Source organism: Dermacentor silvarum, chromosome 9 (genome assembly GCF_013339745.2).
Source record: "Dermacentor silvarum isolate Dsil-2018 chromosome 9, BIME_Dsil_1.4, whole genome shotgun sequence".
Taxonomy (NCBI): domain Eukaryota; kingdom Metazoa; phylum Arthropoda; class Arachnida; order Ixodida; family Ixodidae; genus Dermacentor; species Dermacentor silvarum.
The window spans coordinates 142,853,394-142,879,566 of NC_051162.1; the positions used below are offsets into that span (position 1 = coordinate 142,853,394).

Sequence of the window (26,173 nt, forward strand, 5' to 3'; positions counted from 1 at the left end):
AGCTGTGGAACGAAAATGAAGATTTAGAAAACGCACGATGCATGATACAGTTAAACGACCTACGGCATTGAGTCGTAATAGTTCTCATGAGCGAACAATGTAGATCTTCAATTTGTTTCTCGCACCATGGTTTAACATTTTTTCGATTAAATCGCTTTGATAACGTTATATAGGTTACCCTATGTAATCGAGCAATAATTTTCTAACTAGACTATTTTTGTTGTTATTGTTCGAATTTTCACGTTATTCGTTTTTACAGGAAATTGTAGATTAGGAAATACGGCAGAGCCACGGCAGCACCCTTAACTCAATGATGTATGAGATTTGGAGCAAGTTCACCATAGAACATTGACGAAATCAGGAAGCGCAAACTGCGAGCCAGTTGGTCGTTTGAGCTTCGTCCTATGAATGCATGACAACTAGCCTCGTTACTGCTCTACAAAACAAGATTTTTGATCGCCTTTCAGAAAAAGGAATGGTCATTGATGAGTAAGCCAACATTCCTTAACACAAATAAATTCTAATTTGTCGTAGACAATGCGTGAAGCACAACGCTTGTGGCTATGCATATATTTAATGCTCTCTTTGTAACCGATAAGTTCATAGTCAGTACTCGTGTTCTAGTTTTCAAGTGTAATTCCTAGGTCATTGCCTGTACGCGCTGAGTTGAGACGAGGATATAGACTGGCGTATGCGGACGGCGGCAAATCACATCCAGCGCAGCTGTGCTATGCGGAAGTGGACGCTCCACAGTCTTTCGTCCGGCGCAATTATTTCCACCTGCCGTAAATGAGGCAAATTTATGCAAATGGCGCGGGAATAGAGCACGTTCTATCTCATGCCGGAGTCACAAGACCAGAGTGTATTATGTACTAAGTTGGGTGGACAGAAGCCTGCTGCCCTAGAGTTCGGGTTCACTGAAGAGATTGCGCTGAGCTTGCACTCTTGCCAAACGAAACGGCACTCGCTCGCGTTGCACTCGTGCGCATGCGCTGTCCGAACAGCTTATCGGCGCTTCGGCGATAGGGGCGTCACCGGCCGCTGGAAACACCGGAATATATCCGTGTGTTTAGGGAAATGAAGCCATATGAACTAGCTCAAATAGACGTATTGTCCCATTCAGATTGAGCTGCAACACGTGTCTGATGGCTTGAGCGAGGCTCTCGAGAAAAGAAATGTGTGGCCATTCCTGCAATGCGCATACTTAGGGACTTTCAAAGAGTTGAATGTTGGGCTAGTTGGTATTTTGTCATAAGAACCATGTTGAAATGCAGCGCAATGGGACGGAAATGGGACGGTGTTCGTTTTCCTCTCTGTTGTGCCGTCCCATTGCGCTGCATTTCAAGATGGTTCTTATGTTAGGGACTTTCCTTTGTTGATTGTCATCCCGGAGCATTAACAAACTTGCCCGCCGAGCAGTACAAACGTGGCACGCCCGCAGCGCTTTGTGGTGGCGTGCGGCTTCCCTAGCTTCCTAGTTATTCTCGTTCCTTTCATTTTTTCTTGAAATGGAGCAAGAGCTGCTCGGCAGGTCAGTGTATTATTGCAATGCTGAGAGAGCAGGCGATGGAAAGCACGGGGCTGTGCATACGGTTAGAATGGATGAGTGTGAACTTTTTTTCCCTCAAGTGGGTCACTCCAGCCATGGCTCACGAGTTCCAGCCTCTCACTGAATGCGATAATAACTACGTTCAAGTTCAATGAAACAGTATTGAACGGCATAGATGGAGACCTTACACTCACGCGTTAGACTGAAATGAAACGGCCATTGGGTAAGTCAGGATGTAGCTTGCGAAGTCGCCCTCCATGATCTCGCGGAGCTCCTTTCCCACGTCTTCCGCGGTGCGCACGCTGCAGCCTTCGGACTTCACAAGTGCCCGCAGTTGTTGGCTTACGTCGGTGGCCGGTGACTCGCCAAGTATGACCTCGGTTCGTGGGAAGTGGGCTGCCAGTTTAATGGGGATGTCGAGGGTGTTTGCCTGCGTTTGCAGCGACTTCAGCTGGCTCACTGGTGGCGACTGCCAGGTACTTAACGCCAGCAATGCAAGAGGCAGCAGGAAGAACGTGGCGCAGAGACCCCAGCTGCGCACGAGGCTTAAGAGCCGCTTGAAGAACAGGGCTCCGAACGATCGTGCCATCGATCGCCGTTTTGTAATTGTCTTGGAAACAGTAACGACTTCTTTTTCTGCAAATTCGACGCAGCAGACAACAAATTGAAGAATTAGTGACTAGACATTGCGGAAATGCATGAACTGCGTTTAAAATTCCACCAAAAGCTGGCAGCTTCGCACGACGGGCGGAGCATTTACAGGGATGGCAAGCTTTAGGGCTGCGCTTGAACTGCTAGGATCGTGTTGTAACTATACACAAGTGCGACATGGCTCGAAGTGGCACAAAAGACGACTTCTGCTGGGCATAAAGAGCATCACCCTGGCAGATTTCAGGCGTCTGAGAATTCTAACAAGCGTCATGAGCTCCGATAGTGGGGTTACAGGCGTCGCAGCGCGATGCTGCACGCGATTAGACTAGATGAGACCTACCGTCGGCACTAATCAGCGCTGAGTAAAATATTAGATGCATAAGAGCACTGGTACCGGTTCCCGTGAAAGTGCAACAAATGGAGATTGCGAGCGCAAATATTGTTTTTATTGCTTTAGGATAAAAAGCATGCACTGCAAATGAAGTGCTTTATCACTGTTCTCTGCAATTTTCAAAATACTGTTTAATAAATATGTCAAAGCCAAAAAACCAGGTCACAGCAACTTTGGTGTTTCAGTAAAATAGCATCCATTTCGAATAATTCATGTGGACCACACCAACGCCCCCGATGACGACGAAAATTCACCAGAAGGGCCCATATAATTTCTGTCGCAATAATAATTGCTTTAGATTTACCTATAATTTATCTCCCTTAACTACAATAATATAAATAGTAATAATAACGCTAATATGATACACGTAATAATAAAGAACAGTGAAAAAAAAACATAGGGGTATGTAAGAATTGTGGATATCTCACTTACGTAAATAAGGTCTGCACAAATGCGAAAAATTCAGTCAGCTTCACTGAAGAGTCCTTCACTGTCCGTGGATACTATACGTTGCTGGGAACGTCTTATCCAAATTTTGCAGTCGGGCGCGTTGTGTGGAGCTCACAAGCGGAGCGCAAAGTAACATTGTTATGCGTAAGCATTCTTTGGTGAGTACCCCAGCCTCGTGACGCGAAAACCATGCCTTGTATCTGCTCAAAGTGCGTAATTTGCAAAGACATTTAATCGTTGTATTAGTGTAAATGTAGATGATTGTGATTGGTAGCTTTTAGAGCAATTGGAACAACTGAAAAAAAATCAATAACGGAATACCCATAGATTAAGTACAAGCATAGGTTTGACTTGTCTTTATATGTTTTGAACTGTGAATCCGTGTGGATTGAGGCTAACTTTTCGCCTTTCAGCAATCTGATTAATTTGATCATTGCATGCATTTACCCTTCCCCACCTTCATCTATCGCGGATTTTCTACATAAACTCGCTGCAGTACTCAATATAATCTCTGCTGAAAACAAGAAAATTGTACTGATTGGTGATACCAAGAATAATTTATTGCATATTGATAACAACCGCAGAATTGCATATACTGATTACTTTCTTAGTTTCGGGTTTGAGTCACTAATTTCATCCCGTACTTGATCTTCACTCAATGGAACTGGTACTCTTCTTGACCTCGTTTTAAGCAATATCAAACCAACGCTACGCGCAGGAGTCATTGATGTGCTTATCTCTGATCATCTTCCCGTATTTGTAACTTTCGCCGCAAAACTACCTCGCTATAGCACTTGCCATTTTAATTCTAGCTTAAATAAGGACAACTTTCTCAAAACAACTGATGGCACTGACTGGACTTCCATTGGCAACTTGCCTGATCCTGAAAAAGCATTAGAGAATTTCGGCTGCTTGTTTCTTAAACCAGTGTATGCAAACAATAAAACTGTCAAACCCAAGAAAATATTTAAACTTCCCCATAATCCCTGGTTAACACAAGATTTGTTAACTAGCATGCGAAAGAAAGATAATCTCTAGAGGAAACCTAAAAAAACTGCCATTCAGTGTGGATCGAAATTTAGGTATAAAAAATATTGTAATAGGTTGAATAACCTTCTAAAAAATTAAAACGAAAAACAATTTTGTAAGACAAAAAATAACGCCAAGAAAAAATTGAAACTTTTCAATTACTTTTTAAATCGACCACATGTTAGTAAAATAATTGGTAAAATAAATTATGAACAACAAATCTACACTGAGGCATCCGGCATTGCTAACTCATTTAGTGATTACTTTGATGAGATCTACAACAATAGGCCCGTAGCTTCATCGTATCCTCTTACCCGCTGTAACCATTCATTTTTCTGTTTCCTGTCATCCCTGATGAAGTGTGTTCTACAATCATGAATCTAGAGAACTCTAGCGTTGGGCTAGATACTATTTCTGCTTATCACTTAAAGCTCGCTGCTTTATGATTGAGGAAATACTAAACAAAATATTCTCACTTTTAATTGTGGTATCTTTCCGAGCTCACTCAAAAGGCTAAGTTGATAAGATGATATCACAGAGGTCCTAAACTATCGCCCTATCTCTATTTTGTAAATTAGCAAACTTATTGAAAAATTATTTCTGAGACGTATTAACAAGTATCCTAACACATTTAAATTGCTAAAGCCTTGCCAATTCGGTTACCGTGCAGGTAGTTCAACCAACTTAGCTTGACTATCCTTAACCGATTTCTTAAAGTCTTGCATCGACAACGGCGATTTCGTCTGTTATTTATTTCTTGGTTTTACTAAAGCCTATGACACCGTTCATCGTAATATTTTACTTACTAAACTAGAATCATTGAGTATAAATGGTCCGCCTTTAACTTAAAAAAACTTACTTGATCGCGAACCATCAGTCTGTATAGGTGACGTTTATTCAAACGTTAATGTGATTAATCCAGGGGTACCGCAGGGCTCAGTACTAGGGCCTTACTGTTTTGAATCTAGATTAATGATTTACCTAATTGCATTTATCTTCCTAAGGTTGTCCTTTAGGCTTATGATACCACCATTTCCATGTCACATAAATGGCTAAAAACGTTAATAAGCGGAACAACGAATTGCCCAAGGTATTTAATCGTGTCGTTTAAACAACCTAATTTCAAACCCTATTAAAACTCAGTCATGTTTTTTGGAACATCTAAAAAACTTGTCGCTTACATACCACAAGTATCCATAGACCATCAATCAATCCCAGCGGCTGATTGTATATCTTTCCTTGACATAAAATTAGACCCTAACTTGAAGTTTACTACTAACGTTACTTAAGTTAACCAAACAAAATTGGGGCAGCTTCACACTAAGTGGTGCGAAGGCACGGCAAACAGCGAAGCTGGTGGCTCTTCCCTAGCCTTTGCTCTCCTTTGCTCAACTTGGTTTGGCTGGGCTGGTTCTTAGCTTTACCTTTGCTTAACTTGGTTTGGCTAGGCTGCTTCTTAGCCAAACTTAGCCGACCCCGAGTATCGGGACAATACTCGGGATGGGCGCGCAGTCTTCTAAAGGCCACTTTATAGTCTGACGTAGCGTTGACGGGCGAGCGCGCTAGTCACGGGGAAGCCACGCATGCCAGCGAAAGCGCAGCACTCTATTCCGGCGCGAATCGTGGCCGACGAAACGGGCGTTCGTCGGCGTGCCCCGGCTGCAGCCGGCGTCGAGGTGCGACACGCTGCATTTCGCGCCAGCCTCGTCACCCAGAATGGACCTCATCCGCGTCTCGTCGAGCAAGATGGCCTGATGGATACTGGTGGCGGCACATGCAGCGAGTTCGCAGTTACATATCCTCCCGAAACTCGTAGTTCCGTATAAAATGCGCATGTGTCTAGGCGGCGCGGCGCAAACGTTGAACTATAGAGGGGTTGGTTTTCGAGCCATCCCTAATCACGGCTATCCACCAGCTCATCTTGCTCGACGAGACGCGGATGCGGCACATTCTGGGTGACGAGGCCGGCGCGAAATGCAGCGTGTCGCATCTCGACCCCGGCCGCAGCCGGGCATGCCGACGAACGCCGGATATGTCGGCCGCGTATCTCATATTTCGTTTCCCTGGTTAGAACGAAAATTGTTAATCGTCTGCAAGGAATATAACGAACAAGCGCATGTTACTTGAGCATGTCCCGTAAGCAAATGTTGCTTACAATACTTATTTTGCGGAATGCAGCACAATTCACAACGTTGACGTTTGCAAAGTATGTGGAGAAATGTCTACGCACACTGCTTTTTCCCAATCACGGGGAAAAATGACAATGATAGAAAGAAGGACCACAAGGTGTATATGCAAATACATCACACGCGCTTTCGCTTCCGTATGCCTGCAACGTTTTCAACCATAGGAGTGTTACATGAAAGTGCATGTCTAAGACATAACGACATATTACAGTACGATAACAATAATATAGAGTAATGCGCAGATTTTCATCACAAAGCGATATTTCTATTTCGATAGACCAATTTCTTCTTCAAGGATACTTGTTTGTCACAAACCTTCTACGGGTTTTTCTCTTCCCTTTCCTCCAGGGGCCCAGTCCAGGTTTATCCTGTGAAAAAAATAAAACAAAAAATGCAGGAATATTGTGCGAGAAGACCATAGGGAATGACGCGCATTTTTCCAATGAAGTACTTTTAACGAAGACATTTCGAAATTGTTTACCTCTCTACCAACTGCACTCTATAGTGGTAGAGGTAAAAATATCCTTTTCAAGGCGAATATTAATTCCGTTATAAACATTCAAGATTTAGGACTAGGTGGTTTTCGAAAGGGTCTCAGACATTCGCCTTGGATGTAGACATGAGTGTGCCACATATGACTGTTTTTCTGCACCAGAGCGGTCATTGACACATAACATTTATGTTACTGTTAGCCATCAGCCAATATTACTTGGAGCAAGTCAGCACTGCAAATAATCATCAATGGGGGCGTCAGAAATGTTTTCTATGTCTCGGTATCATGAGCAAACACTAGCAAATTCAAGTACTGGAGCATACAGGCGGGATTGTACTCTTTATACACCTGGAAGGTCTCATCAGAATAAACGGGCCAGTGGTGTCGTAACATTTAGTGGTGTATGCGTGTGCTCAATATTAAATAATGAAACACATCAAACACCTTGAAAATTTCAACAGTGTATTGCGAGATACGTTTTCCCAGAATACAGGCGATATACGTAACATCACGCATGTCGTGGTGATAGATGCGCTTGTGACATCAGACCGTTCGTCTAACCACGTTGCCATAGCAACTTGCAATGAAACGGACCCCTCCTATCAGAGTATGTATGGCAGAACCGATTACTGTAGCATGCTATAAAACTAGCGCGGTTGTCCAAATATTGCATGTTCAGTTACAAATTTTATTTATTTATTTATATACAATACCTACAGCGCCCTCTAGGGCATTATTGTAGGGGGAACATCAGAAATAAATAACAAGACATATACGATAAGTTAAGCAAATGATGCAGCATATAAAGCATCTAAATACCTATGCACTATTTAAGTAAAAATCAAAAACAAAAACTAATATACAGTAAATACTACTATACAGTACTAATATTCAGTAAAAAGCAAGAACAAAAACTAATATACAAAGATGAACAAGCATGTCACACACACACAAAAGAAGAACATCTAAATATAGCGATCTCGGCTAACATCGTTGGGAATGATCAACAAAAGGGATAAAACATACAAGGACAAGCAATATTGCACTCATATTAACACGTGGTTCTGTAAAGCCGTTAGAAAGTATGTTGGAGGGGCAGTAGCAATTTGCGCAGGTAGACCGTTCCAGTCGTGCACGGTTCGTGGAAAAAAGCTCTACTTGAATGCGTTTATTGGGCAACTGTATTCGCGTGCCTTTAGTGGGTGGTCAGTGCGGGCGGAAATGTAGCTAGACTCCTTTATGTATTTCTCTTTTTGAATGCCAGTGTTATTGTTTAGAACATTATAAAAGAAAGAGAGTCTGAGGTATTTTCGCCTGTTTTCAAGTAACGGCCATCCCAACTTGTCGCGCAAACCAGAAGACCTCTTTTGAAAATTATAGTCGCCAGATACGAATCTGGCAGCCCGTTTTTGGACGCGCTCCAGTTCTTCAACGTTGAGCTTTGTATGCGGGTCCCAGGCGACGCAAGCATACTCGAGTATAGGACGAACACTTGAAATATATAATGTTTCCTTTAGCTTAACGGCAGCATCCTTAAAGTTACGTCGGAGGAAGTTTAATGTGCGGCTGGCTTTCGCGGCGATATAGTTGACGTGTGTATTCCAAGATAAATCAGTGGAAAAAAAGACTCCTAAGTACGTATAAGTTGAGACATCAGATATTTCTGTGCTTGAAGGAATTGTTTCTTTTTCGTAAACCGGACCAGATTACATTTCGAGAGATTCAGCGCCATATTCCATTTTTGACACCAAGAGTACACGGAGTTGAAGTCATGCTGTAGTGTAACTGCATCGGCTTCAGAGGATATGGTGCGGTAGACACAGCAGTCTTTAGCGTAAAGTCGAACGGTACTTGAAATGTAGTCACTAAGATAGTTTATAAATATCAAAAACAGAAGAGGGCCTAGAACCGACCCTTGCGGAACACCAGAGGTCACACCCACACTTACTGAACCGATACCGTCACAAACTACGCACTGTTTTCTTTCCATGAGGTACGCTTCAATCCAGGTTAGGAGTGTAGTAGGAATATTCAAAAGTGAAAGCTTCTGCAGTAATAGGTCTTGAGCAACTAAATCGAACGTTTTCCGAAAATCTAGAAAAATACAATCTACCTGACCGGCAGAGTTTAAGGAAGCGGAAATATCAAGGGTAAATTCTACAAGCTGTGTTTCACATGAGAAACCTGACCTAAATTCATGTTGTGTTGGACAGAAAAATTATTTTTTGTAGATGGCTGATTAACTGAGTATAAATGACATGTTCTAGTACTTTGCACGTCAAAGATATAGGCCTATAGTTGCATGTTTTACTCCTATCACCACTCTTATGTATGGGAACAACATTGGCACTTTTCCAGTCATGAGGAAGTTCACCACTCTCTAAAGATTTCTGAAATAGCACTAGATACGAGGCAACAGAAGCAGCACAATTTTTCAGAATGTAATTTGAAATGTTGTCGGGCCCCGGAGCAGATGTAAGTTTAACTTTCTGTAGGAACCGCATAATTCCCCGTTCAGAAATTTCTGTATCATCCATTCTTGTCAGGTTGCTTGAAGTTTGGAAGAGAGCGTGTCTTGTTTTTTGACTGGAAAACACCGATTGGAAATAGAGATTGAAACAGTTCGCATTTCCCCTTGAATCGTTGCCATAATCAACTCCATCTAGTATCTCAGGTAAAGTGACACCGGTGTTTCTGTTGCTTTTAACATATTTCCAGACTTCCTTCGGGTTTGTCTTTAATCTCTGCCCAAGTGTGCTTCAGTATGCCATTTTTGCTTTGTGTATTTCCTTGGATAGGTTTTTGGTTAGTTTTTTCATCTCCGAGTACAGATTTAGTGCCGGCGAATCACAGTATCTACGAAAGAGGCTTTTCCGTCGGTTGACCATCACTCGGAGCTGCCTATTCATCCAACGCTTATCGTCACGACGCTTAGCTGAAATGAAGCGGGACGAGATGAACGTGTGTGTCAGAGATAAGATTTTAGTTTTAAACAAGTTCCAGAAGGAATCAACATTCATAGACGGTCCGTGTGAAAGAGACTCAGGAAAAAACGCATCAAGTCCCAATGATAAGGACGCATAATCCCCTTTTTCGTAAAAATAGACTTTACGGGGTTGCGTATGCTGTCGCTTCACAACTTTATACGATAATTTATACGATAGCGCTGGTAGCCTCTGTCTCGTAGGGGCTTCAACAAACTGGAATAATGAATGCGCATTGATCATTTCACGGAACGCAGTATACAGAAGGGATGAAGTGCAAATTACTGGTTGGTAAGACGACCATTCAACACTAGGCATATAAAAGTCTCCGGCAAGGATAATGTATGTTGCGTGTAAAGTTAATAATGTGTTGCTAAGTTCAAACAATGATACTGGACTGGTGGATCCGGGAGGCCTATAAAAAGAACCAACTGCTAGTGACGTACCATCGCCCAGCAGTACCCTACACCAGACAGCTTCACAGGAATCGCCGTCTATGTTAACCAACACGCTTTTCAAACTGCTATGAACAAGGATGAATACACCACCACCACGCGCATTGCGATCCTTCCGGTATGTGGTATAGGATGAAAGAAATATTTCACTATCAGTCATGTTGCTGTCCAGCCATGACTCTGTTCCAATTACCACATGTGCATTTGTCATTTCTAAGAGGGAGAGGAACTGATCAGTTTTGTTTTTTAAACTGCGACAATTAATGACAATGCAAACAAGGCCACTTTTAGTAACAGTTCCTGGGTTAGCTGAAGGACATGGTCATGGCTATTCGTCTACACATGTGATACAGTCTCTTTCAGTGTTGTACATGAAAGTTTTTTTATCCAAGTGTAGTTTATTAAAGAGCAGTTTCAGTTTTCCTCCGCGCTCTTTAGCAAACCGTATAAGCCTTTTTCTTTGTTCCTGAACATTGGGCGAATAGTCCTCGCTAATTGCCCAGTCCGCATCCTTTAGTTTTGCGGCATTTGAAAGGATTCGGTTCTTATCCTTAAAAGACAAGAATTTCACAATCAGGGGCCTCTTCTTGACGGCCCCATATCTGCCTAGTCTAGGCGCTCTTTGAATAGTCGCAGCATCAACAGATATACTTAACTTCTCAGAACAAAAGGAGATAATGTTTCTCTCAGACTGCTCCCATATTATCATAGACTGTCGATAAACGTGTAAAATTTGCGTAGATTTATGCAGTAGTAATGGAGACTACATCGAACGCATGTCAAAACACAGTAGCGTTTTCACCAAAGCGCGCATCGAGCGGCCGCAACATATTTCACTTGTTCTCTGTCCCGTCCTCTCTACAAAAGTTGGATCCTCTGTTTAAAAATCTTTTCACGCCATAGTGCACAGTAATGTCCAATAAACGGTCAGTTCTCCTTTCACAGAAATTGTCAATTAGACCGGAATTCGGCAGAAGTCTTTCCCAGGAGTTGTTCGTTGACCTTAGTCTCACTAGCAATCTTTCCGACGGCTTGACCGCAACAGTAATTGGTTCTTGCAGGTAACCGATCGCTCCCGTCTTCTTCCGCCTCTGCAGACTTTGGATTAGCGTAAGAACAACAAGTGCTATGTCGGGGCTGTTGTTCGTTCTCATAACAAGTGGCCACACACAGTGCCTTCGGTTTTCACTTGGGACTCCTAGCTGGTATAAACAGTCGAACACCACCGTGGTGCGCATTTCTGAGAACCCGCTATTTCCGCATAGTGCTAATATAAACGCCGTCGTGTGGAGGTGATGAATCCCGCAGAAACATGCCTTGCAAGCGGTCAGATGCCGAATGCTTTCCCATGTCCAGACACGCTCTTCTCCTTGAATGTTTATACTTCAAACCGAAACAATGCGTGAGTACGGTGCGTGGCAAAGTGGTCTTGCTGTTTCATGAGCTGAGCTGTCGACTCTCGTTACATCTTCCCAGCCATCGCCAGGCCGTGCACTCTCCAGTCAGCAGAGCACTGTTTATGCCGGCCGCGATGTTTATGTCGGTGCCTTTAGCGCCAACTCGTTCTACGTGGTGCGTTGGGCCTGACAACGACCGAAGTATCAGTGGTGATACTCTTCGGTGCAATCGAAAGTTGCTCCCTGCCGTAAAAAAATGGAGGACGCTTAAACTTTGCCGTTAAGAGTGAACGCTATAGCATTCAAAGATCCCTGGCTGCTTATCAGGCTTTTTTCTCGTATATTCAAATGACAATTCGACGCTATCATGTCCGTAGGCTGTGGTTAAGTCGTATTTTACTAATTTTTTGGCGGATTTTACTTTGACAAATTCAATTTTTGTTCACTAACTCATTGCGCCACGCGAAGGACCTCTAGGGCCTGTAGGGGTGGTTCGGGATGACGTAGTTCAGCAGGATTATTTCCGCCAACGACGCCGGCGAGCCCCCGCCGACACCGATGCCAACGCCAGATTTTCTGCGACATGGGGTCCTTAACGCTATGGCGTGAAAAACGCTATAGCCTCTACTAGGACACGTTCCACTAGGCGGGATTTAAATAAAGATTACGGAGTAGTTTGAATTGAGCAGGTGCTGCGGCAGGCAAAGAGATGAATCTCCCAATTCCCCACGCTTTCGCATAGCCGTACAAATGCATCACCGCCGCTTCCGAGGTCCCGCTCCATCGGCTGCTACCTGTGCATCTGCACAAAACTGGCACAGAGGATAAAAGCTTTATATGACACATTTTTTGGGAGGGTGTGGCTGTAGGACAACACTACGCCACCGCACACACCAACCGAGGTGCCGTGGGAAAACCTCCACATCGGAAGTGATCGCATGTTCTCTGAGAACAAGCTAGCACTAGTGAAGAGGGTTTGAAAGGCGGCCAGGGCTCACGGATTCCTTAAATACTGTGGCCGCCCGCCCCGGGCGAAAGGGCGAAAGGCGTTCCTTTCTCCTACTAACAAAGATGATTTTTCATCTTAATTCGGTTTTAAAATTAGGTGGTAAAATTGGTGCTGAAGAAGTCGCAGACATGATTGAGGCTAGGCATGACAGTTGTAAGCACGATTGACACTGATTACCGAGCACGCCCCGCAAGTCGGTTACGTGTGAGAACGTATTCGATTTGCATCGGTGTCCTTGTATTGGCGGTGAAACACAAAGCACCACCAACCGGAACAAAAAGAGCCAATCATTCAAACAAAGATATTGCTTTAAATAACGGTATTGCTATGTGAAACTTAACAGTATATTTCCGTAAAGCGAATGGTCGAATTTCGAGTTCTGTTTTATTGGTGGGTTAAGGTTACCTTGCACTTTTCTCACTGATGCTGTCGATTGTATGCCTCTGACTTATAGGAATTTACCTGCTCGTTCCACAGCTGGATGACACAAGTACACAGGGGCCGACATTATTTCATTTACGTGTTTCGTGCATACCTTAATTATTGCCCCACTTCTTGAATATGTTCCTCATTTATTTGTATTACATTTATAACTTACTTAAGGTAGACATCCTTCATCGAAGCAACGGTGACTCCTATGCTTGTGATGCCCAGTTTTTCGAGAGAGCTCTCCAGCTCCTTGAACATTGCTGAGAACCCTGTGGGGTCCGTTGTCCCCAGCATGATGGACACTTCGCTTTCCTTGTCATCATCCACAACCGCTTTCGGTATAGTGTTATGGACGATAGCCATCGCTTGATTGAGATCAAACGCTTTCGGCACCTTGGTAAACGTCAGCTTGTATCCAACGCCTGCGTGCATAGAAAACCTAGCGTGAGAGGAGTCGTATCATGGTTCTTATGCATAAGTATATTTTAAGCTGCCGCAACGACTCTGTGGCTACAGTATCGTTTCGCTAAGAACGAAGTCGCAGATTTAATTTTCTGCCACTCTAATGGCATCACAACAGGCTGGGATAAAAAGCACAAAAATATGATTTATTATGCTGCAGAAAAGCGAATCAAGTTTCTTCTATAAATTTGCGTTCCTTCAATACCATGTGCATCATATGAGTGTACGCGGGGCTCGAGGACTTATTAGGCTGTCTCGCCGTCTTGGGGAACCCGTACCCTTAAGTTTTGGTTTTAGGTATGGTTACCAAAGCAGACAAAGAACTGCTACGATTTTTGTTGTCAGACAGACATGAGAAACAATAAAATGGCTTCTTCGCTCACGGTCCCCGTGGGCACCTAATCCCCCACAAGATGGCGTTCATTTGGATGCACGCCAATTACAAGCAATCTATAAGGTGATGGCACAAAGAACACGGAAGCAAACAAGCTCGCTAGGCCATCGCTATCCAACGGGACCTCGCACAGGGACCACGCATTGTCCACCCAGCATAACCCCTCGTCGTGCAAATCGTACTCGGCCGAGCTGTCCAACGTTACCCGGGGTTTCAAGTTTATTTTGCGAGGTGCCTATTGCGGGGAACGCTGTACAACAAATTGAATTTCGTCGACGGGGCGACGGGCGCACAGCACCGTGAGCGTTCGTTGACGGCTACGAGCACAACACCACCTGTAAGTTGTCAGCAGGAGAAAAGAACCTCATCAATAGCCTTTGTTGAAATAAAGTATTGCCGTGGTTCCTTCAGGCATAGGTCGGAACACCGGAAGTAGCAGGAAGGTATTACATCGCAAGATGGACTACCGTGAAAAGAAGCTGACATTGCTTGCGGACTAAGAGGCTAACATATGTCATATAAGGAATGCAACGCTGAAGATACTGCGTGAGTTCCGCAAGCTACTGACTGGTGTTTGCTGCTTTGTTGAACAAGATGGTTTACTACTGACTCCTTCACGCCAATTGCCCTGCCTCGCCAGTATGCTGTTTGGCAAAAATGCCTAAGGCCAACGCCTTGATGCCATCAATCGTACACTATACTCGCTTTGAGTTCATTGGAAGAACTAGTACCCGTATCCACCATTCCGAAGAATTATTTAAAAAGGTCCGGAACATCGCGCAAGTTGATCGCGATGTACTAGCGCCTTTCGACGTCGACTAGCTTTTCACAAGCGTACATAATGGATTTGCTTGTAGAATCATTCACTGCCGCCAATGAAAGCGGCAACACCGCAGCGGAAAAGTTACACATTCACCTCCCATATTTTAAGCGGTTCTTCTGTTAATCCGTTCAGTGTTCTGAGTTTACCTTCCACACTTATTGACATGTTTCTTTGCTTCCACGACTCTAACCATTTTCCCGCAATCTTGAGCGAACGGGTAGGCCAAGGTGTAACGGTTAGTGCACTGGGCTGCCCTGCTAAAGGAAATGTGTCAAAACTAACGGTTTCTCCACCTTGGCTATCATAGAACGTGACACTTGCCATGTGCCGCTCTCCAATAACCTTTTTCACAACAACTCGGGTCACTGGGTATGTGGTGCGAATATATATATATATATATATATACTGTACATGTGTACAGTACACATGTACATGGTCTGGTATACACATTATACATGCAAACCAGAGCTACGGACAACGGACGACGACGAAGGACAAGGCTCGGCCCTAAGGTGCTTCGCCCCTAAAAAATTCGCGGAGCCCATTTCACGATGACTGTCGGCCGTTATGTGTTTATTGTTCGATCAATACTGCGACACAGCGTATTGCCACCGTCAAAACTAGTTATGTATGAATCGTGTACTACAGCGAGATTCCTCTTACGCGTTGCCCCGAGAACACTTGGTGCCATCTAACACCGCCAATGCGATGCCTGTGCTTGGCCTCTAAAATGCATGGCGTTCAGGTGCGTTCCAAAGCTGAGAAAAGCCTCGTGCAGCGACCGGTCCCCTCTATGGCGTCTCTTTCCGGACACGCTGAGCCCTCTAGAGGCGCTGCCAGGAATTCAGCGCGTGGCCTCCGAGTCGAAAAGGGTGGCCAGATTGCCGCGCGACTGGCCGCTCGAGGCACTTTGCGTTTAGTCGCGGGCACCTTTCACGCTTGATTAAACACTGTTATGTACCACGCCATGACCAACACAAAGCCTTATCGGAAGTTTGTCGTAAGGCTCTACAGTTCTGACACTTCTGATCTAATTATAGTAATTGAGAAGTTTATTATTTATTATGACTAATTATCTAATTGGGCGGAATGCCAAAAATAATCTGAGTATCTGCAAGCGACGCCAAACAGCATTACCATGGTTCTATCCAGCTACGTAGCATTTGGATGTTTTTAAAGTTTGGCCCATGTTAAGTGGAAGAGCCTGTATAGATTTGCTTACTGCGTCCTCAATTTTACTGCGATACAAATTATAGGGATAATCCAGGCGCATTACGGCCGTCGCCGTTGGCGTCGCCGTGATGTTCCGTATAAAGTCCAAGAGCGCTAACATCATCGCCGCGTGCCGTAGGCTGTAAGCGCGAGTGAAAGCGTGTAAGGGTGAGCCGACGATGGCGGCTCAATCTCGCGTGTGCAAGAGAGGAAAGTGAGGAGTGCTCGAGGCACCAAATACGTAATACTAAGCATTCAATTTAGTATAGAATGAATCCAGTGATTGATATGTGCGTCCTGCAGCGAACAGTTAGTATTTCTGCAACATCCAGCGAATATAAACGGAGTGCAGCGGATGGTGTTCGTTGTTGCTAGGGCGCGAAATAAGTTAATTAAAAAATGGCGAGTACAGAGTGGCCCTTGTGCCACTCTGTACATTACCCAGTAGCCCCAAGCCTTTTTGGGATCTGCCCAAATTTTTAGATTGCACTATATTTCGGCTGCGTAATTTGGAGAGCGACGGCTGGTGTAGTCCCGCTGACAGCAGTTTGCCCCTCGGGGGTACTACAACCCTCTCGGCGGTAGCACGGCGTAGGCTCTCGCGGTGCTTCGAAGGCCCAAGCCGAATGCCGGGTAGGCTCACAGACTGGATTGCCAGCCTAGATTTGACACTAGAAAATTTACAATCAAATCAGTACATTCTAGAGCTGCATATACACAGTGACACATGCATTGTGGCGCATACCCGCGGCAATGGCCAACATTCATATAAGGCGGAAAATACCTAGTCAAACCCAGCGGTACACACCCACTGGAACGCCGCACATTACACAGTGACCGTATAGTTACCGTGAAAGATGTTCACTGATGAGAGGGGAACTCAATAGCTCATACCAAGTAGGCCCCAGGGGCAGATACCCAGTGTTCTTTAGGATCAGCACACATTTTAGACTGCACTATACGGAGAGTGTGGATAGTTTGTGACGCTCACAGCAGTTCCAACCACGGAGGAAGTGCAATCACGCTCGGCGACAACGCGGCGTAGACTCCCACAGTACTTCACAGCCCCATACTGATTGCCGTATATTTTAACAGCGATGCTGTTTAAGCGCGCCGTAAAACGTGCGCGTTTCATGAAAAGTCAGCTGCGCCGTAACCATGGCAACCAGCGTCGCCGCAGCTGCCTGCCACTGCGTTGCCTAGCAACCACCTCGCGGAGCGTCGCTCGGCAGAGAGAAAAAGAAAATGAGAGCGAGAGAGAGTGCGCGTGTCGCGCGCTATGCTCTGGAGAGAGAAAGAGAACATGAGAGCGAGAGAGAGAGAGAAATAAATTATAGCAGCACCAACGAGGCAACGCGCAGAGGTGCTGCCGACGCCATCCGCGCTTCTCCGTTTCCCCGCATTAGCACCGAACTCCCGCGGTGTCCGTGACTGCAGCAGGCGCCTCTGGCGGTGGCTCGACCGAGCTCCCACCAGCTGCGTGCTACTGCGCATGCGCTTTGTCGCCATCCCGGCCTTTTGTCTGCTGCGCGCCGTCCGTAGACTGGTCATAGCTTTCGCCCCACTTCCCCTACGTGTGCTCGGACAACAATTGCTTCGCGAGGCGTTCCCTGCTGCCACGGACCACGAGGAAATGCTTATACACTTCGTATAACTTAACATCACTTGGCATTACTTCGTCTTGCTTAACATCACTTCGTATAGCCATGACCAGCTAGGAACCGATTGCGCCACTAGTGCAAGCTACCCCGATTTTTTTTTCAAACGAAGATCATTCGTGTTTTCTGACGGATTTAAAAGTCATGGTCAGTTAGAAGGGAATGGTTTGGCCAGTGAGCAGGGTACAGAGGAGCCTCTGAGAGACTGAAGGCGGCACGAGAAGTACACACAAGTGAATGTTACATAGAATGACGTCAGCACAAACGTGGCGACACTGTATTTAGAGCGCACGCACCGTGCAAGATGCACTGACGCTGGGAAGACCGCCATGGTGAAGACCCTATTTTGCTTACACCAAATCCAACAGCGCGCAGGTTCTGCTATTTATTGCGTTATATTTTACCTTTGCGGCCGGTTTTGTTTTGTCTGCGTTTAACAATAAATACGAGCTGGAAGTACGCACATGTCGCGCTGTGATGTTTTTGTCTTCACCGTAAGCTCCGCGCCCATAACAATGATAACTCTGAAGGTTCATGACATCAATTTCGTGGAATACACCGCCAGACAAGCCACCTCTAGCCGCATCTCTAGCTATCTTTAGACTGGTGGGTTAGTTTAGTAACAAAATTTATGCGAACTAGCATGTTGCAAGATCGAGTTCAGTGACTCAAGTGTCTATGCCATACCTTAGCGACTAGCCTACGCAAGCAAGAGATCGTGGAGTTTGGCAGGCCGTGTAAAGCGGTAGTTACATACCTGGGGCTCCACTTGCGGTAAATATTGAGAACCAAGAGAATTTAAACGTATACCTTAATCAAATGCGGCAAAGAGTAAGGTAGAATACAATTTTAGATGAACAAGTGTGCACACATAAGATGCATTCAATCGAGTTAGGAGACGTTGGCCTAACATATATGGGAGACGGTTGCGACGAAACGTGAAACTTAAACTCTCCTCATGTATTAACTAACTCACCTGGGCTATACTCAATGGCGGGTAAATAGCTAATCCACGGTAAAACACAGTTTCTAGATTGTTACAAAAAAATGTGGTTGATCCCTCTTATATAGGAATCGGTATAGAACACGAAAGTGAAACGTGTCTTCACAGAAGTAGTGTAATGTTTATTGCACATTGATATACAATGTCTATTGGTGTTTTGTGGCTAAAGCGCCCTTAGGCGTTGATGCACCCACGCTGACGCCTGGTGGCACGTCTCCTCAATCACGACTACCAACGTCGATGACCATGAGCAACCGTCGTGCATATGGAAGCTGCACTACGCTGCACACGCTAGCACAACGCGAAAGACGAAGCACGTAACTGACACACTAATACAACGCGCAAGACAAAGCACGTAACTGAATCGTCACCGAGTCAAATCAGCGCGTACAGCGCGTCGTAATTGCAGCCTCCGCGATCAACTTCAGAAACATTTTCAGAGCTAATTGCGGAGGCCACGCTCCGCTGTGCTGAGTACGGTGAACGCCACCTAAGTGGCGTTGGTAGTGCTTCTTGATGCCAGCGTCCCTTCGAATGCTGGCATCGAGGCGTCGTAGTGCTGAGACCACCGAAGCGTTCACTGTCGGTGCGCGTTAGTGTCATAATGCAGTACTTCTCTTTTCTGCTCGTAGGCGGCGGCACCGCCCCGAGCAAGAGCGCGGGTACACGGAGGAGTGTTAGATATATAAGGCGCGTCTGTGTAGCTCTCTGCAAATGCGTTTGTGGCGCAATGGGCTAAACGCTCGGCGATCTATCGTCGCGGACCGAGAGGTCGTGGGTTCAATTTCCAAATTTTGCATGTTTGTGGAACTTTTTCTTCTGGTTTCTTTCTTTGTATTATGTTCTATGACGTATTTCCGTGACGGAAATACGTCAGTGAAGTCTTGGTGGACCCCGGCATAAAACACTTTCGTGTTAAAAACATTGTAACGAGCCACTTTCTATTATTAGAGGGAATTACAATTTAACTGGACAGCGTTAAAGGCCTCGTGTCACAGAAAATCTGGCGTCGACCTCAGCGTCGGCGGACGAGAAAACAATGGCCCAAGCACGCAGGGCCTCCGAGGAGCGCAGATGCGTTAGTGAACTAATTGAATTTCTCAAAGCAAAATACGTCAAAAGAATCGTACATTACGACTTAACCACAACCTTTAGACGTGATTGTGTTGGATTGTAATTTCAATATATGAGAAAACATAATTCTCTTATGCAGAACCTCAAATACATACCCCTTTTCCAGCATTTCTACCATTCAGACAGTGGTGTGCGCCGGTTGGTTCCTTGCACATACACCATCTAGATTGCACCCGCCTCCTGCGCAGTCGCGCGCGGGGGCAAAGTTGGAGAAACAAATAAAGCTGCAGTGGCCGGGAAGCCTACCAAGCAGTCAGGGATATTTAATGCTGTCCCGTTCCACTCTTAAAGGCGAAGCTTAAGCGTCGTCTAATTTTTTTCCTTGTTGTAACTTGAACTCTTTGGATGCAATGATTTGGTATGTGTGTACCATCTACTACTTGGGCGGCTAAGCGGCAGCTGGCAGTAATGAATAAATCAGCATAGAAATAACGAGCATCTGCAGAGCCGTACCACATGCTTTCTTGAGAAAGGCTGTAGATCCACTGCAGACGGCCACACCGTTTGCCATGACAATTATCTGATCGCCGATGGCGTCAGCCTCCTCCATGTCATGAGAAGACAGAAGTAGGGTACTCTTCTTCGCTACGTTCTGCAAGGTGTCCCAGACACACCGCCTTGTCTCAGGATCCATGCCAGCCGTTGGCTCGTCCAGAATCAGGAGCTGCAATTGTCTTGAATGCATTAGTCGACGGTCCTCGGTAAACTTTGAGCACTTGGAGTGTTTAAAGCTGAAGTGATTTCATATACAATTTTTTTTCGTGGATTTAGTTCAATACTTACCTTGACAGGAAGCTTTCTTCTAAATGGCTAAACGCCATCGACATTTAGTCACAGTTCCGGGTGTATCCGGTTCTATACGTCAAAATGATCACAAATAATGTAAGAAAGAAATGTGGCCCCCACACGGCCATTTTTCTGACTAGAACTTTTTTAGAGTATTCCCAGGGGCTCTGAAACATGTCTTAAAGCTGCTCCGTAATGTGTTTACTGGCAATGTAAGTATCTAAGGGATCGTATTTCCCCGAGACAGTAGAGGTGTTGATACTGTCGGTCGCAAGATGACGACGACAGCGACGCGGTGGCCAAATGCACGCAAAGGCCTTGCATTCGTTGTGGTTGCTTGCAGTTATTGTAATCTTGTAGATAATTGTAAACAACTGCCAGCCCTGCAAAGTGCTTAAGTGGTAGGCCTGTCATCCGTGTCCTCGCCATTAGCCAACTACTGAATATTGAAGTGGTCACTGTCATGCTTCTTCAGCGATTTGTAACACTGACGCCAGCTCATCGGCTACTAGGTGATGTGAATATTTTACACCTACAGGACCCTGTAACCGTTTCTTGTGCGGATGGTGCGGATATAAAAGACTTGGATGCCGTTTACGAGCACGTCAGCGACCGCGAGATGTGGGACCCTATGTTGACGGTTCTGTTTAACTTTCATGCGTGTCACTGAGGCACAGCCTCCTAGCACCCAAAATCAGGACAAAGCCATTCGTGCATGTGACACATAAGCCATTTAATATACACAAGAAGAGAAAGACCGGAACGTTGGCAATTAACACTTAACAAAGTATTTAACAGGGATAACTACATCGGAGCATTCCGTGTCGTCTGAAGTGCTACAAGGCATGAAGCCGTCCAACAGGGCGGTGCTGTGAGAAACGAACCGTCGATAGTGTTTAGCTAGCCCCAGGATTTCCCCCAGGTTCTTAGTAGTCGGTGAACGTGAAAACAAGTTGATAGCTTCCACACGAGCTACAGGTGGCAAGATTGCGAAGGAATTCCTCCGATGACCCAGGAAGTCCATTGCAGAAACACAAACTTACCTATTCCTTGTATTTACTACAATCTCGTATATTTGGAGTAGAGGAAAAAATGTACCACTATGGCCAAGTTTCCACCGAGAGAGAAGTGCAGGAGAGTCTTGTTCCTGTTTTAGATTCAGTGTAATCGGGAAGTGATCACTCCCAAACAGATTTTTGAATACACTCCATTCTAAGTCATCAAGATAGCATGGGAGATCCAAGCGCTAGATCGATTGAAGAATAAAAATAATGTAGAAGATTGTAGTAGGTGGGCTTTTTCTTGTTAAATAGGCACACACCAGTAGTCAGAAGAAAGTTTTCCATCAGTCGACCCCTCATGTCACACCGGAAGTCTTCCCACAGATTGTTGTGAGCTCTGAGGTGCCAGAAAGCAAGATGAGGTTCAGGAATATGGTCAGTGAGGCCATAGGATTCCGTTTTGCTCAGGTGATAATTTTGAGGTATGAATATGATGCAGACGTCAACTAATTAATCAAAAAGAATTGCACGCACTGCGACTTCCTCGAGGGTCATAGGAAGGGGGAAAGTTTGGTAAGAAAATCTCGACGACAACTATGGCTACACCACCGGATGAGGCCTTAGCCTCGTCACGGTCTTTACTAAAATAGCGTATGGCAGGAGCAAATTTGTATGTGTAGCTTTTAAATGTCTTTCCCTAGCAGAGAGCAATTTTGTATTCGGTTTGTGTTAGTATTGTTTAATGTCATCAAGATTGTGAAAACCACCTCTCACATTGCACTGTAGCATTTGTGTATCCATTTGAGAGAGTGTTATACTGTGTGTTTAGGAAAGGAAAATTAGCTTTCACTGCCCTTTCCGGCTACCATGATGCATGGTTTGTTTTTGGAGCGGTCGAGAGCATTCTACCGCTCCTTAGGCGCTTGTTTCACCGACTGCCTGGGGAGTTATGTCCCTCCTTCAGAGACGGTGAACCAGCACCTGCTGCTGTCGCCAAAAGGGCTGGTGGCATAGCCACGGCCATACTCGTCTTGGGCCGGGCCGATGCCAGAGTCTGCTGCAGCATTACGCAGGCGCCAGTTGTACGTAGCTACTATAACGTAATACGTCCAAGGTTGGAAATTCTACACCAGCTTAACCCTTCCTGCCTGGAAAATCTGGTATAAAGAGAAGTGAGAAGAAGAAATAAAAAAGTTGCAGTGGCTTAGCTCGGCTATGCCAGGATATACGTAGCGTGAGCAAAGGTTCAGCTGATTATTCTTAGCTTTCCTGGTTGTCTCCTAAGCTCAACCGCTAATTAACAGGCAACTACTTCGGGATCCGATGAGTCAAGCTTCTCCGTTCTTTTGCGCTGTTGAGCAGCATTTGCGCTCTCCTTCTCCATGGCTATACCACACTGGCAAACACCAGTCAGAAGCGCAGCGGCTCCAGCGCAGTGTCAGACGGCGACTGCACAGCGAGCGCGCGCCAGCGCCAGTGCGTCTACCACGGCTACGACGTCACTCCTGTGGAATGCGCAGACCGGCGGCGGTGAGTCGCGCGCGGCGGCGGCGGAGTGCGCGAGAGGTGCCGGCTCCGGTGGCTCCGGTGCGCAAGCCGTGTGACATCACTGATCCTTGCGCATGCGCAGCACGGCTCTTTATGTGCCGCGCGCAACGGGCTTGGCTAGGCCAGTGTAGCTAACGCTACAAAAATTACAAGTAAGAGAGAACGACGAAGGCTGGAGAGAGGGAAAGGAAACGGCAACTCTCGATTTCCCTTGGTTGTGCCAATCCCGGGGTGCCGTGTACGTGTGGCGAAGGCCAAAGAAATGCATTGCCTCCGCTGGGGCGCGTAAAGGTCCAAGCTGTCTGCATTATCTCTAGCCCCACTATCATCTTTTTCCCGGAGACTTATATGATGACATTCTTATTGGTCCGTGTTTCTGACATGTGTATTCCCGGAGACCGCTAAGCTACGCACGCTCAAGCGTGTTAGGGTCCAACCCACATCATTTTCATGTATGCCGTGCCTTCTGCAAGGCTACGGCTGAGCGTCCACTCAGCGCTAATAGGTACAGGTGGCCTTTAGTGTGGTCTTCTGCTCTGTAGAGGTCGCATCTACAAAGCGAGCCTATACTGCCTTTGTCTCTGATTTCACGCGTCATTTGGAGGTCATATGCTGAGGATTCCCCATTTCTAAGTAAGCACAGCCTTGGGTAGTGCATGTGCTGTAATCTGCAACACTAGTGACGCTGGGTACCTACCACTAAAGTGCGTGCAAACATGATCTCCGTGCTGGCCTTTGAGCACTTCGTGGGTACCATAATGCTTCGGATGGATACCCCCTTGTTGGAAAAATGGACGGCATGGGAGCAGCGCACATCCCTAAATGAACAGCAGTTGTGGGCTAGTGGTTGAGCAACTGCCTCGTAGGCGCAGGTTACTGCAGGGTGCAGTAACGTATGTGGGGTGCTGCATGTATGGTAGTAAGACAAGGTGGCTTAAATTCTTTCGCGTTTACCAATAGGTCAAAAGCAATGAATGTTTTTACGCCATCACGTCACATCAGTCTACAGCAGGGTACAACTTTAGAAGGCTGCGGCATTTCCTCCTCAAAGGCGGATGCACACGAGCTTCCACCAATGGGTCCACTCTCTAGACTGACGTCATGAGTCGGATGGCTTGTGACCCCGCTAATAGAGAGCATGCAACACGCGCTTCAAGCTGGGCCGAGTCGCGTCAGCAGGACTATTTCCTTAGTCGCGGAGACAATCGGCTGCCGCGCTTCGGTCATCTGGGCGGTGCCTCTCCTGTCGTCTTAAGCTGTACCCGACTATAGTTCCTGTGGAGACACCTTTAGTAATTTGATCAAGCATCCCGCCAGTAGCTTTTCTCGAAGGTAGCCGCAGTAAATGGACGGAGGAATTTTTTATAACAGTGACACAGAAATGTGAATCGAGATATACCTTAAAGATGTTTATTCTTAAGTTTTCATCGTGGAAGTAAAGACGAATTCGTGTGCCACTATTATTTCGCGGTCGCCTATGCTGAGCCCACAATTTTCTGTCTTTACCAATACGGTCTGGATGACATGAACGCTCCCATAGACGGCTGGACCAACTACAAGTCTAGGAGTGTTATATAACCTCCTTGCTTTTCCAATATGCCACATCAGGCAAACCGTTATCAGCGATATTGCATCAATGTCCTCCCTAGATAACTCCGTAGCTGCACAAGTTCTGACATTAGGCCGTTCTTTTCATTATACGTCCCTTAGTGGTTGGTGTATTTTTGTTCTTCAGATCAATCTGTAGAACCAACAAGTGTGCGGGCGTGTGTGTATGTAACTATGTATGTACATTTCTAGTTACAGATGTGAAGAGAGAGAAAAGTACTAAAGCAAGAAGTTGCATGTTATCACATATAGGCCTGAATACAAATCATTATAAATATTTATGTGCAAATTTGCGTAATCATCTACGAGTGCTTCGCCGTACGCTGATTGCCACAGATCCATGCAATTCGCTGTAACTTTTATTGAAAATAATTGAATTGGCTCTTTCCAACTTGCACACGTATGGTGTCATTCAAGAACAAAATGAGGTACACAATTATCTAGTTAAGATTAAACCAAGCAATGAAGTTGGGCAGGTTATTTGATTCACAGGGCGTAAAACCATTAATTTACCGGAGTTGTCAGATGAGTGTCCAGGTAACGATAGCGCAGTCAATAGGAATGATGTTCTAGGTGGTGTGAAGGAAATAACATCGTCATATGGCTCAATAGGGGTAATTGCAAATCACCGGAAGATGCCTTCATCGAGCACTTTATGTAAAACAAGCTGGTGATAGCGGTTCTGTTGACTGCAATCACTATCTGATACTCATGGACGTGAGGTAAACAATGATTGCCCATCTTGCTACTGATAATTTACCTCTGGCTCAGAAACAAGGGTAATGGCTATGCTCAGCCTCCTCTTCATGCCGCCAGACAGCTGGTGTGGCATACTATAAGCCTTGTCTTCAAGCCCGACCACACGCAGTGTTTCCGTAATGGAGTTCACAAGTTTGGCTTTCTTTGTTCCCTTGAGCTGCAAAAAAAATGCAAGGCATTATTGTCATCTGTCTATATCATTGATTTCAAAATTATCATAGAGATGGTAGGGAGGAATATTAATTCAAGCAATATACAACACATCTACGGCAGTAAAAATCTCAACTCTTGCTAATTCGCCATCCGTCACTGCCGCTATGTTTCACGGCGATGACGATGGACATGAGTTTAGGTGGACGATGGACAATGAGTCCAGGTGTGATGTGGTCCTATCACTGCCGACACGCCGTATGCAGTGGGTGCTCTGAAAAACGTGGGAAAGTGAACCTAAAGTGTGAAGGAGTGAGCATTCAGGTAACAACGTCGGGGAGTGCGTCATTTAAATAGCATGCGTAGTTATGGCACTCACTCGTTACGCCTTCACTCCATTAAAGCCGTCTTTCAGTTCTGAGCGAAATTCTGATAACCGCATCAAAGACGTGGCGAATTGCCGTACTTCGCATGTTATTAGAAGAGTGTACGCTTTCGAAGTTGTTAACTTAAATTTGTTGAAACACGGGCAGTGATTGAAGTACCATTTTAAAAGAAATGCTGCCAAGTGGGTTTACACTGGTGCATTTCAGTGAAGTTCCAGAAATGGCA

At 45.5% G+C, this 26,173-nt stretch overlaps 1 protein-coding gene across 1 annotated transcript in view; it reads right to left on the reverse strand.

Annotated features, from left to right (window-relative positions):
- LOC119463953 (phospholipid-transporting ATPase ABCA3) overlaps positions 1 to 26,173 on the reverse strand; it is a 102,777-nt gene that overhangs the window by 38,562 nt on the left and 38,042 nt on the right. The window contains exons 6-9 of the mRNA XM_049655440.1: positions 25,413 to 25,568; positions 20,163 to 20,373; positions 13,193 to 13,445; positions 1,744 to 2,082 (exon numbers count right to left, since the gene is read on the reverse strand). Coding sequence (XP_049511397.1) covers positions 1,744 to 2,082; positions 13,193 to 13,445; positions 20,163 to 20,373; positions 25,413 to 25,568 — 959 coding nt within the window. The remainder of the gene's footprint in view (positions 1 to 1,743; positions 2,083 to 13,192; positions 13,446 to 20,162; positions 20,374 to 25,412; positions 25,569 to 26,173) is intronic.